At 54.2% G+C, this 12,957-nt stretch overlaps 1 protein-coding gene and 1 long non-coding RNA gene across 8 annotated transcripts in view; one reads left to right on the top strand and one right to left on the bottom strand.

Annotated features, from left to right (window-relative positions):
* LOC148093171 (uncharacterized) overlaps positions 1 to 5,683 on the top strand; it is a 21,955-nt gene extending 16,272 nt beyond the window's left edge. For both annotated transcript variants that reach the window (XR_015714383.1, XR_015714382.1), the window contains one exon: positions 5,427 to 5,683. This is a non-coding gene — a long non-coding RNA (uncharacterized LOC148093171). The remainder of the gene's footprint in view (positions 1 to 5,426) is intronic.
* Positions 1 to 12,957, bottom strand: part of LOC107528441 (class I histocompatibility antigen, Gogo-C*0203 alpha chain-like) — a 15,874-nt gene extending 2,917 nt beyond the window's left edge. For 5 of the 6 annotated variants that reach the window (XM_087816230.1, XM_087816228.1, XM_087816229.1 and 2 more), the window contains exons 1-4: positions 12,885 to 12,957; positions 9,087 to 9,194; positions 2,184 to 2,444; positions 944 to 1,219 (exon numbers count right to left, since the gene is read on the bottom strand). In XM_087816230.1, coding sequence (XP_087672356.1) covers positions 944 to 1,219; positions 2,184 to 2,444; positions 9,087 to 9,135 — 586 coding nt within the window. In that variant the 5' untranslated portion in view covers positions 9,136 to 9,194; positions 12,885 to 12,957. The remainder of the gene's footprint in view (positions 1 to 943; positions 1,220 to 2,183; positions 2,445 to 9,086; positions 9,195 to 12,884) is intronic. The other variant, XM_087816227.1, reaches the window with a different exon arrangement.

The raw sequence follows: 12,957 nt of genomic DNA, 5'->3' as shown, positions 1-12,957 counted from the left end.
AATGAGAGCTCGACACCACTTATTTAGCACATATCAATATGGTGCCGCAGGGAAGCGTGGGCTATTATTACCAACCTTATTATACTGGTGAGGAAACTGAGGCACAGAGAGGGCCAGTAACTTGCCCAAGGTCACACAGTCAGCAAGTCCTGGAGTCCGGGTGTGGATCTGGAGGCTGGGCTCAAGTACCTGAGCTCCAAACCACCATGCTGTGCTCTCATAATCACGTCTCCTCTTCCTGACATTACTTGTCCTAACCTCCCCTTTGAGGAACAGCTTCTCCACTACCTCAGATGATTCACATCCCGCCGCTCAACCAGCAGACATCCACGGTGTGCTGAGTGCTCTGACCAGCCCCAGCCCCGCCAGCCTGCAGCCTCTACCCGCGCAGCCCAAGCACCCACCTTCCTTATGTCCAGCCCTGCTGGCCAGGGTCAGGAGGCGTTTCGGATGCACCCAGGTCTGGGGGGCATACTGAGCATGAGGCTTGTGTGGAAAGAGGGGGGACAAAGGGCCTCAGCTTCCCCAGAAGTTCCCCCTGGTCCTGGGAGTGGTGAAGGACACTATCCCCTGGGGCCTGGGGTCATTTCCCAGGGAGCAGAACCACAGGATGTTAAACCCCAAAAGGACTTTCTGAGCCACCAAGTTTAACCCATTCTCCCTACAGATGAAGAAAACCAGGCTGAGTTAGGGGGAGCTATTCCCCAAGACCACTTGGCCAGGGGATTCCAGAACTCCCATCCACCTCACCGGGAGTGAGAGCCTGAAGTCCGGGCTCTCCTCCTGCTCTAGTGATTGGCCATCTTTCTGGGCCCCAGCAGACTTGCCTGAGCCAGAGTGACACAGCCCGCTCCCCCCAACTCCCCAGGCTTCATTGTCAAATGGGACAACTCTTGAGAAGGGCGTGGGGCCACCCTCTGCGTTGCCTCAGGCTGGGCCTTACCTCTCCGGGTGAGGCTCGGGCCTCCGAGCTCCAGGTACCTGCGCAGGGAGGCGAGGCAGAGGCCTTCCAGGTAGGCCTTGTCGTACTCAGCGTAGCAGCGCTCCGACTCCCACCAGCGCTTGGTCCGCACGGCCATGGGCTCAGCTGACACCCAGCTCAGGGTCTCCAGGTCCAGCGACAGGTGATCCTGCCCATCAAAGCCGAACTGCCAGAAGCTGCTGGAGCGGCCATCCTCCTGCATGTTACAGCCGAACATGCGCTGAGCGCTGTGCCGGCCTGTGCGTGTGGGCGAGAAGGCGGCGTGAGTGGGGGCGGTGGGGCTGAGAAGCCCACCACCCACAGGGGCCGCAGAGTGTGGGGCAGGGCGTTGGCATTTTAAAAGATGCTCCCCAGGTATTTTTATGAGCAGCCAGGGCTGAGAAGACTGTGGGGCCTTTCATGTGGGAAGAGCACTCGAGTTCATAATGAGACATTAATATTTTCTATGCAGTGAGAAGGAAAAATTCGTTTATTTATGGGTGTAAGATGCTCTCAGTGGTAACCCAGTTTCAGTAGCTGGCAACACCTTTACTGAGGGTGGGCCATGTCTCTCCTGGGTGCCCTGGGCTTAGGCGTAGCCCTTCCCAGTCTTTATATCTTGTCCTTCTGGGCCTTTGGGGACCTGAGGCTTCTAGTCATTTGGGAGTCTGGGCATGGAGTGGGAGGTGCAGTGTGAAGAGCTGTGCTCCAAGCCCCAGCAGTGCTTGTGAGCTCTCCGTTGCTGAGGTGGGGAGGCCAGGCTGAGAAATGCTCCTGTCCTTTGCCAACATTGGGCAGACCAGGGGTCCCCGTCCAGGCTCTGTCTCTGCCCTGCGCTGTCTGCCTAGTCAAAAGTTCATCCGGCCTCCCTCCCCTTCCTGGCACGGATGGCACCCAGGGGCAGGTATGATTGGAAGTGTTTGGGGAGGGTGAGGAGTGAGGCAGGGGGCAGGCCTCTCCAGGCTGCTGAGCTCTGGGACCCCAGTTAGCTGGGGGGAGACGTTGTGGGCCTCTAGCTCCTGTGGATGCTTCCTACCCTGGCCCGCAGGCCAGCTGCTGAAGCCAGAACTGGTTCTGAAGGCCCCTGTGGCCCCGGCTTGGCCGTGGGAGGAGACTGGGAAGGGCTATGCCTCAGGAGTGCGCATGGGCCCTCTGACAGGCTGCACCGAGCACCCTGTCCCGAGGGAGGGAAGGACGGGGGCGGGGAGCCCGCCTGACGCACCGCCACTCTGGTTGTAGTAGCCCATCACCGTCCACATCTCCACCTGCTGCACCTCTGCCCAGGCCCTCTGCTTCTGGGTCTCTGTCTCCCAGTACTGGGCGTCCAGGGGCGTGATCCACGGGGCCTGGGGCTCGGCCCTGCCCACACGACTGTCGTACCGTATGAAGGGGTGGTCGTCCACGTAGCCCACAGCCAGAAAGTGGGGGAGGCCGGGGCCTGGCTCTGACAGGGCCAGGTAGTGGTAGCGGAGGGAGTGCGACCCTGTGAAAACACGGACTGTCTCAGGCTCACATGCGATGTCAGGCTGCACCAGGTGTCAGGGTAAAAACCTACCCAGCGTATTTGCTGTCTTGAGCAATAGAAAGACCTGGCAATTTTGGTTACAAAAATAGGGCATCTGAACCATTTAAATAACCAGTCAAGCACTGAGGCCAAAGTTTACGCGCTGCTTGTGACTTCACTCCAAAGCAGTTTCTCAGCTCCTCTCTCAGGGCCCACTCACTCACACTTTACACCTGTCTCCAGCAACTGTGATCACCTGGTTTCCAATCACAATTAAAAAGATTCTGATTTTTAAAAAGTTGTTTGTTTAGAAGCTTTATTTATGTGGAATTATTCATTCCCCAGAGAAGCCAATAAAGGTTGGCCTTCATTCTTGGCTTGAACCAGGGCTGCAGAGCTAGTCGCACCTGGACTCCAATTCCCACCCCTCCTGCTTCCATAGCAGACATTGCTAGTTGGTCTCTTTAAGTCCAAATGCTGCCTCAGGTTCTCTACCATGTGTCCAGAAGCACCAACTCATCCATTCAACTTGGCCTGGAGATGAAATCAATTTAGCAGCCAGTCGTGATGTTACCGTTGTAACTAGCTAGCTCATTTTAATAATTGGAAAGGAGCAAAGGGAGGCCAGATATTATAAGCATGGTCATCTGGGCAGTTTCACCAGGAAGCTAAACTTTACACTCTCCAGGGAACCACTGGTCCATTCCCTGCCAATCACTTGGGGAAGGGGCCCAACAAAGGGAGAAATGGATGCATGCACAGTTGGGGTGATACAGGGAAGGTGCTTGTCTGTGAGTCTAACCTGGTAACAAAGATAACTGGCTTGGGGGTGGAGCCACTGCAAGTGCATGAAATGTTGGAAGGGTAAAATCCTTGAGACAAAGAATTCTCTGTCTTGCCACTTGAGCTCCTGTTTCTTACTTGCTCAGTGACCCCCATTTGCTGTGTACCTCCACAGTCATGTGGTCATAGAAGCCACATGGCCTACAGCCATGTGGTCCCCACATGCAATGGACTGCAGTTGGGAACATAAGCTAAGCTAGCCAGATGCTGGGCTGAAATGGACCCTAAAATGGAGCAGAAACTCTGGGCAGTGGCTTTGATTCTAGCTCTGCTAAAGACAAAATGGGACTTTTTCCATGGCGGAGCAGAGGGAAATGGGACCTTGGAAACTCAGGGCTTTAATTCCACAGAAATAAAACTTTCCACAATACCTCATACTCCTGTGGGGGCCTCAGGAAATTCTTATTCATGTGGCACCCCGAAAAGCCCACTTTCATCAGCAACAGGTGGGGATGCAGAGAGCACCCCACCAATAACAACAACTCAAGCTATTAAAACAAATGCTGTACTTTAAAAACTCAGCCCACCTTTCTCAGACATAGCCATGGTTGGCTCTTAACTAACTTTTTAAACTGTTTTTGCTCAAATGCCACCTTCTCAGTAAGGCCTTCCTAGCTCACCCATGGAAATATTTACCACCCCCACTCTGGTCTCTGAGTTACTGTTCTCCTGAGCATCTCCACCTCCTAGAGAATCTTTGCACTTTACTTGTTTATCTTGCTAATAGTTTGTCTCCCAAGGGCAGGGATTCCTGTAAGCATTGATCTCTTGATTCCTCAACTCCTAGAGCAGCTTTCTGCACACAGTAGGTATTCAATGCTTGAATACTCTAAAGTGAAAGGAGTCAAACCGTCACACAGCTCCCAGCTCCCGTTTATGCTAGTCTCTGCCCAGGCCCTCCCCACCTGAGGTTCCTTCTGCCCCAGGCACGCCCCTCTCTCTCTTCTCTGGGCTAGCATCTCCTCTCTCCTCCAGGAAGCCCTCCTGATTCCACCCTGACATCCCTCAGAGGGGTCTCTGTGCGCCCTGTGAGTGACTATGGGCTCCATGAGTGTGGGCAATGCATCTGACTGTCACCGCTGTTTTCATAGGCCTTGGGGGAACATCATGCTTGGCACACAGTAGGCACTTACTTCCTGCATTTGTTGAACTGGATGAAAAGAGCATGAATGGCAGTGATAATAATTACAGCTGCCATTTTTGCAGTTACCGCTGTGTGCCCTGCACTGGTCTAGCTGCTTTTCATTCACTGTCTCAGCTGATCCTGGGGATGAACCTAAGAAGTTGGTGTGATTTGGCTCCATTTTGCAAATGAGGTAACTGAGGCCCAGGAGAGAGGCCTAGTATAGTCCCTGAAGGCATGCACTAGGAAGAGGGGAGCCTAATACTCTTCCACAGCCTGTTGCCTTTTAAACTGAGGAAATGGTGCTCTCTTCTCATGGCTGGAGAAACTTCCTTATGGAGCGAGAGGTCAATGTTGAGTGTTTGAGTGAAAGGCTGACATTTGGCCTGGGCTGGCGCAGGCCTCCTGGGAAATGACTGGAATCTCTCTCAGGTTTCTTTGCAAACCAGAGTCAAGATCAGTTGGGGAGCTTCTGGGCTGGAAGCTGAGAATGGATACATGGGCCTTGGGGGAACAGAGGCTGCAGCTTCTTGGTTCTGGTCTGCAGCAGCTCCACCTGCCCTGGGTGTGGGGGACGGCAAGACACCTGTGTCCCTGGGTAGCTGCTGGGCCTCCCATAAGGCTGGGTGTCCTGTCTGCCTCCCTCTCCACAGGGAGTATAGTGTAGTGGGCTGAACAATGGCTCCTCAGCTATCCCTGGAACCTGTGCATATTACCTTCTGTGGTAATAGGGACTTTGCAGATGTGATTAAATAAAGGATCCTGAGATGGGGACATGACCCTGAATTGTCTAGGCAGGCCCTACATGTGTCCTTATAAAAGGGAGACAGAGAGAGCCCTAGCTGAGTAGCTCAGTTGGTTAGAGCATTATCCCAATACACGAAGGCTGGGGCTCCATTCCCAGTCAGGGCACATACGAGAATCAACCAATGAATGTATAAATAAATGGAGCAACAAATCGATGTTTCTCTTTCTCTCTCTCTCTAAAAAAAAAGAAAGAAATTAAAAGGAGGCAGAGGGAGACTCCCTGACTGTGTGAGAACAAAGTGACATGAAGATGGAGCACAGAAAGACGCCGGAAGCCCAGGCACCAAGGAACTCAGCTCTAGAAGCTGGAAAAGGCAAGGAAATGGGTTCTTCTTTCCAGTCTCTGCAGGGAGCTGCCCTGCTGACACCTTGATTTCAGCCCGGCGAAGCCCATTTTGAACTCTGACCTCCAGAACTGTAAGAGAATAAATGTGTTTTGTCTTAAGCCACCAAGATGTGGTTATCTGCTACAGCAGCTACAGGAAATGAATACATCTGGTGTTAGACTAAAGCCTGGGCCAGCCTGTGAGTTTGGTGGCCGGCTTAAACCAGTAAGCCCTGAAGGTCATGGCTCCTTCCCTGAGACAGTGAGAAGAGGGTGCAGCCTGGAAGGAGGGATGTCCTCTAAGAGCTGCAGCTAGTCTCAGCCGCCACCAAGACCAAGGCCTGAGGGACGGGAGTGTGGGGTGCAGGGACCCTGGCGTTCCATCACGGGAGCAAAGAGGTCACAAAGGTGCTTACATGCTCTTCCCCAGGTGTGAGAAGGCGACAAAAAGCAAGTAATCCCAAGGCCAGGCTCGGCTGGAAAGGGAGCCACATGCTGCCTGGTTGATCTGTTAGGGCAGGTACACAATCTGCTCACTAGGTCATGTTCCTACAGCAGTTCCCACCTATCCAGTTTCACTTTCTACCGTTCCATTTACCTGCGGTTAACCACGGTCCAAAAGTATTAAATGGAAAATTCCAGAAATAACAATTTATAGGTTTTAAATTGCACACCATTCCAAGCAGTATGCTGAAATGAAATCTCAAGCCCTCCTACTCTATCCTGCCCAGGATGCGGGTCTAGTGTATCCACAGTGTGTAAACTCCCCGCCTGTTAGCCACACAGCAGCCCTCTCAGTTTTCAGACTGGCCTTCGGGGTATCACAGTGCTTGTGTTTAAGTGACCCTTACTTTACTTCATAATGGCCCCAAAACTCAAGAGTAGTGATGCTGGCAATTTGGACATGCCCAAGAGAACCCGGAAAGTGCTTCCTTTAAGAGAAAAGGTGACAGTTCTCAACTTAAGGAGAGAAAAATTGTATGCTGAGGTTGCTAAGAGCTATGGTGAGATTGAATCTTCTGTCTGTGAAATCACCTCGTTTATAAATTAAGCTTTATGATAGGTAGCATGTATAGGAAAAACATAATATATACAGGTTCAGTACTCAGTGGTTTCAGGCATCCACTGGGGATCTTGGAGTGTATTCCCTGTGGATAAGGGGGGACTACAGCACTTACTGATGCTAACTGCTTTAATGGCCAATTATTTTTGGTTAAAATGAGGAAAACTCTATCAACGTATCATTTAAAAATTTTTGAAACACTTAGGTGCTAGGCTCTGTCCCAGGTACTTTACAAAATTTTGGCTCAATTCACCCTCATAATAACTTTATCAGGCAGGTACACTGTACCGATCTATGACAGATGGGGAAACTGAGCCACAGAGAAGCCAAGTCACTTGCCAAGCTCACTGTAGTAAAAAGCAGGGCCAGATGGCGCACACAGACTCTTGAAGTGGCCCCTGGCCCACACCCACCCTTTAGTGAGTACACTTCGGGCTGAACTCTGCCCACCCTGGCAGCCCAGTGGGGACCTTCCCACTGTCCCACTCGGAAAGGACTTTCTGGTCACCAACTATTTATCTGGCCCTCTCCAAGGCCCTGGAGATGCTGGCATTGGCAGAACAGCCCCGGTGCCTGCTCTCAGCAAGCTTACATGAATGATAAATGAATAAAATGCATGACAGGCTGGATGACAGTAAGTGCCAAAGGAAAAAAAATAAAGCAGGAGATATGAGATGTTAAGGCGGGGGTTAAAATTTTAGATAGCATGGTCTTCCCAAAAAGGAAACTTTTGAGTCAAGACTTGATGGAGCCAGCCATGTAAAAATCTGGGAGAGGCTTCCAGTAGAGGGAAAGTCAGTGCAAAGGTCCTGAGGCAAGAGGGTGTTTGGAGACTGCTGTAATAACACAGGGGAAAATGAAGTGGTGTGTGACTCAGTGCCACAGCAGGGATGAAGGAAGGGGTTAATGTTGACTTCTCAGGCTTGTCCAGGTGGTGTCTAGAATGGTGTGGATGTAGCCGCTCACCTAGCCCTCCCCACCATGGAGCTCTGGTTCCTGGCCTTGACTTCTGCTCCACTCTGGACTGCTTCACCCATGGCTCACTCCCTGGCATTGGATGCCCATCCCAGGAGGAAGGGACCTGTTTTGAGGACAAGCTCACTATCGCAGCTGACTTCCAGGTACAGCCTTGCGCATACCCAGTGAGGAGCCTGCCATCCCTCCTCCCTGAATATCCCACCACTGTCTGCTCTACCTGCCAGATGGTCCGGGGGCCCCAGCCTGCTCTCTATGGGGCCACACTGCCTACATGCCCCCCCCCCCCCCCCTCTTTTGCCCCAGGAAGATGGTCTGAGCTGTGACTAGATTCCTATTTGCTCACCGGACCCAGGAGGGACCATCATGCTTTGGGCTCCAGCCCAGAGTGGGGCAAAGTAAACTGAGGGAGCAATAATCAGGCTACCTCACTGGCTTTGGAGGTGCCAGGTGCCACCCCTGCCAGGCTGGGGTCAGTGGCAGGCACTGTGGGGCCATAGCAGGAGGAAGTGAGGGCCACATGGCAGCTGTTTAGGGGAATTTGCTCCTGCTGTGACGCGGCCTAAGGAAGTGGGCACATGCATATTGCTGCCTCAGGGCCTGTCTGTGTCATCAGCCTCCCACCGTCCCTTCCTGATCACTGGGCTATGTGGCCAGCCCCTCAATGGGCAGTTCTGTATCCCTTAAGCAGTCTTTTTTTTTCTTTCCATTGCTTTTCAGAGAGAGTGGAAGGGGGGGAGAGAGAGAGAGAGAGAGAAACATGGATATGAGAGAGACACATCAATTAGTTGCCTCCCGCACACATCCAGACCAGCACCAGGACCAGGAATCAAGCCTGCAACTGAGGTACATGGCCTTGGCTGGAATCAAACCCAGGACCCCTCAGTCCGCAGGCTGACACTCTAACCACTGAGCCAAACTGGCCAGGGCCCCTTCAGCAGTCTTTATCTTCCTCTGACTGGTGGGGAGGGAGGTGCCTGGCCCCTTCCCTGCCCCCACAAGGAAACTATTTTTGCCTCTGCCGCACTTCTCCACAATCCACGTGGCTCTGCCACTCTAGCCGAGTGGCCCTGAGGAAATTTTGTCACAGTTCTAGGCCCTGCTTTCCTCCACTGTAAGTGGGGATCTCCATAGCGCTGGAGCAGATATGAACATGAGGCACAGTACAGGCATGGAGGAAGGGTCCCCCAGACATCATCTTCCCAGTCTCCCAGTCCCGTTCGAGGGGAGGGGTGGCCTGGGAAGGAAAGAGCTGGGTAGCGGAGGCTGCCTGAGTGAGGAGCCAGCCCTCTGGAGACCAGGTCCCAGCACCGCCCCCCCCCCCCCCGGAACCCTCATGAGGCTCTGGCCTCTGTGTCCCCTACCCTGGCAGAGTCCTCCCTTCCTGAGACAGTCCCCAAGACTCCCGACTGATGTGCTCTCCTGCAGGCTGGGGGCTCCTGGCCCCTACCATCCTGCCCCTCCAGCAGGTGGGTGGGGCCTTACCTCCAGGCCATGGCTTCTTTTCCAGCTTCAGACTGGCCAGTTCCGCCATCACGTCCTTTGCTAAGGAAGCCGGGCCATCGGCCACCACAGGCAGCCCCCAGGGACTCTCTGCAGGGAGAAATGGAAAAGGGAAGCGTGAATCTCCAGGCATAAATATCCTGTACATCTTCGTGTCTGCTGGGAGAGGGTATGGAATGGCAATGAGAGGCACGCTGGAAGGGAAGAGGGACGCAGGGGCCTGGCCAGAGGAGCCACTAGAAATTTCACCGGCGCGCAGGTGCAAACCAACAAGGTGCGTCTTGGGCCTAGTGCCAGGTGTGCTGCTTGAGTTTTATAAGTATTGATTCATGGTGTTTTCACTGGCATTTCCTGTAAGGTAGGCCCTGACTGTTCTCATTCAGAGAGAAGGGAAGCCGGGGCCGGGCTGCCCCCACTTCTGCCCCAGCGCCGCCCAGCAGCTCTGATAATCTGCCATTGACATGGGGTGGGGGGAACTGGGCACTGGCTGGTGTTGAAAGCTCCCAGGTGATGCTTGTGTGCTGCCACGTGGACGGCCCTCTCCTCCCGGCGGACATGCTCGCCTGCGCAGCTCTGCCAGCCCTGGCCTCTCCCCTTGCGTTAGTACTCATTTGACAAACATCTGTTGAGCACCTGGCACAAGCCAGGCATTGGGCCAGGTGTGTGTGTGTGGGGGGGTGCGGGTGGGGACAGAGATGACCTGAGACAGACATGGTCCCAAGGGAGATCAGGTCTAGCAGGAAGGGGGACAACTGAACAATTAAACAACTGGGTTCAGTAAGACTAGTGGGAGCTGATGAGAGCAGGGTGCAGGAGGAACCAGGTGCTGGTAACACCCTGGGGACAGGAGGGTGCTGGGTCAAGTCTTGCAGGCTGAGACCCAGAGGAAACCTTACCAGCTGTGAGCTTCCAGGCAGTGGGGTAGGTGAGCAGGGAAGAACATTCTAGGCTAGGGAGTCTTTAGGTGTTATCCCTGGGCCATGCATCAGTGCCGCCTGGGAACTTGTTAGAAATGCACATTCCTAGGCCCCAGCCCTACTGAATTAGAAACCGGGGGTGGGGCCCAGCTTTCTGTAGTTCACACACCTTCTGGGTGATTTTCAGGTGATTCTAAAGTTTGAAAACTACCGCTCTTGGCAAAAAGAACTAGCAAAGTATGAATGCCTGGAGAAAGACTAGTATATTCAGGAAAACCAAGGTCAAGGCAGACTGCAAATTTAAGAGATGAGTCTGGGAAGGAGAGAAAGGGGGCTAGATCGCCTCTCCATGCCTCAGTTTCTCCTTCAGAAAGTGGGGGGATAATAGGACTGTCGTGAGGGTGTGCTAAGTTAATACTGCAAAGTGCTTAGAATAGTGCCTAGTGGGAAGGGGCGTTGTTCAAAGCATTTGTCAAATCAGTCCACGGGAAAGGCCACGCTGGTACAGATCCTAAGGGCTGGAATTCAGGGGCAAGGTCTGGGCCAGAGAAAGGACATGGCTGTGGCTGGCATGGAGGGGACCCTGAATCCCTGGCTTGGGTGAGCCTTCCATGGAGGGGAGGACTGGGGAAGCAGAGTGAGAAGGGCCTGCAGAAGCACCTGAGGAGGGAGGGAGGGAAGGGTAGAAGGAGACCAGAAAAAGTCTCAGGAGTCAGCCCTTACAGTCCCACAGGAGCATGTCTCTCAGTGCCCCACACTAGCCTCTGAGGTCCCTCACCTAGCCTGCCCTTCGCACTGCTCCCATCTCAGTGCCAGCAGCACACCCAGCCAGGTGCTCAGGCAGATGCCCAAGAGCAACTCCTTCATCCTGCTCCCACCTCCCAGCCCCTAACTCCAGTTTTGCCTTAGTAACCAGCTTTGTAATTATCTATCTTAATTATTCTGTCTCTAGGTATCTCGGTCCCAAGGGCCACTGATTAATTCTGCCTTCTTGCCTCTCTCACCTGGTCAGGACTTCCTGCCTTGGGCCTTGCCTGAGGCAGCATGGACTCCAGAGCCAGCCTTCTGGGGTCCAAATGCTAACCAGCCAATGGAAGTTTGTGCAACGCTGCATAGCCAGTTAATCTCTCTGAGCCTCAGTTTTCCTATGTAACCATGGAGATAGGACTGAATTGTTATAGTGTGCTATGAGGCTCAGCTCCCTGCTGCGGCACTCACAAATCTGTCCCCTGAAAGCCACTTCCCCATTTCTCACCTCCTGAAAGGAAGGTCAGCGTCCAGGAACATCGGGAGGGGCCTGTTGGGAACCTCTGGCTTTGTCTCCTCCATGTGCCACATCTCCCCTACAGTTTGGCACACACCTGGGTTCATCCCTCCACTTCTTCCCACCTCCCTGGCTTGGGGTCTCATCCCCCTGGGCCAGCCCTGACCCTTCTCCCAACAAGGCTACAGGACCTGTAGGCACATACCCATGACTATCCCTGCCATGCACAACTGGAACCACCCTATATCGCACCAGGAAGGGGCTGTAAGAGGTTCTTACCCGGGGGTCCACAGATCTCCCGGGACTGTGTGAAACCTGAAAACTTGAGTTTTGAAGCCTCAATTTGAAGAAAAAAATAACCTTATTTCCACAGACTTCTAGCTGACATTTAGCCTTTCCTCTCATGATGACTCAGGGCAACAATATGCAACGGGGTTAGCAGAACCTGTGCTTTGGTCCCATGCAAGCCAAAGGTGTTTTCAAATCATGTGACAGTTGTTGCAGACACCTGGAAACATGTTTCCTTTCCTCACTACTTCCAAATTCTGGGAGCTGTTAGCTCTGTTGCTCTGCATTATTTAATGTAACTTAGAAGCACATATATTACATATCACAAATTTTTATTTCTAGTTAAAAATGTTTAATAGCTTTATTGAATAATTGGGTTCCTTTGTAATCCTATATATTTCATTTTATGTATTGAAAACATCCTGAGACTGTATCTAAGGCATAGGAGAGTTTTAGGAACTCCGACTCCACGTCCCAGTGCTGTCCCCTAGTGTCCTCCCTGGGACTTACCGTAAATCGGTAGATTGTAAACCGAGGATGTTTTCTGAAAAGCGGAAATGGCTCCGTTTAAGTGAAGCTCTTATAACAAGGGCTGATTAGTACGTATCACAGCCAGGGCGGGGACCCCTCGCGGACTGCAAACACGCCCGGGGCGCCGGCCCGGCCGCGGGGGGCGGTGGCCTTGGGGCGCCCCGGGGAATCGGGAGGAGCTCAGGCCCCGCCAGCTCCGCGCACAAAACTGAAACTGCGAAAGAACGGAAATTCCACCCTAGGCTGCCCCTCCGGTTCTCCCTCCATTCCCCCCCCCCGGGGCTGCCCGGACAACCCGAGAGAGCCTGGCCGAGGGGTCCCGGGGAGACCCCCCGCGGCGCCCCGAGCTTGGCCGAGCCAGAGCCCGGGGACGTGCCGGCCGCCCCCAGATCCCCGTGGGCGGGGGCTCGCCTAGGGCTGACCTGGAGCACCCGGCCCCGGAGCCGAGCGCGAGCGGCGGCCTCCCGAGGCATCCACGGGGATGCCCGGGAAGCGTGACGTCAGCGGGGTCCAGGCGGGGGGTCACCGCCCGCGCCCCGCGCCCCGCCAGTCTCCCACGGTCCCCACCCGCTGGCCGCTCACCCAGATCCGGGGCCACAGTGGGAAGAGGGCTCGGCGCCCCCGCAGATTCTGGGGCAGCTCGCCAAACTCGCTATCCCCCCAAACCCGGAGGCGGCCTCCGCAGCCTCAGCGGCTCCCTCCGTCGCCTTCCTCCACCGCCACCCGCGCTCGGGCGGGGGATGGCTGGGAGTGCGCCCCCGCCCCGCCCCGCCCCGTCACCTGCTGCGCGCTCCCGCACCAGCTCCGACAGCAGCAGGAACAGCAGCCGCGGCGCGCAAGCCGGGCTCCGTGG

The sequence above is a fragment of the Miniopterus natalensis genome, chromosome 4 (genome assembly GCF_054644295.1).
Source record: "Miniopterus natalensis isolate mMinNat1 chromosome 4, mMinNat1.hap1, whole genome shotgun sequence".
Lineage (NCBI taxonomy): Eukaryota > Metazoa > Chordata > Mammalia > Chiroptera > Miniopteridae > Miniopterus > Miniopterus natalensis.
Note: the sequence above shows the minus strand (reverse complement) of the source record. Positions and strands in the feature narration are given on the sequence as shown.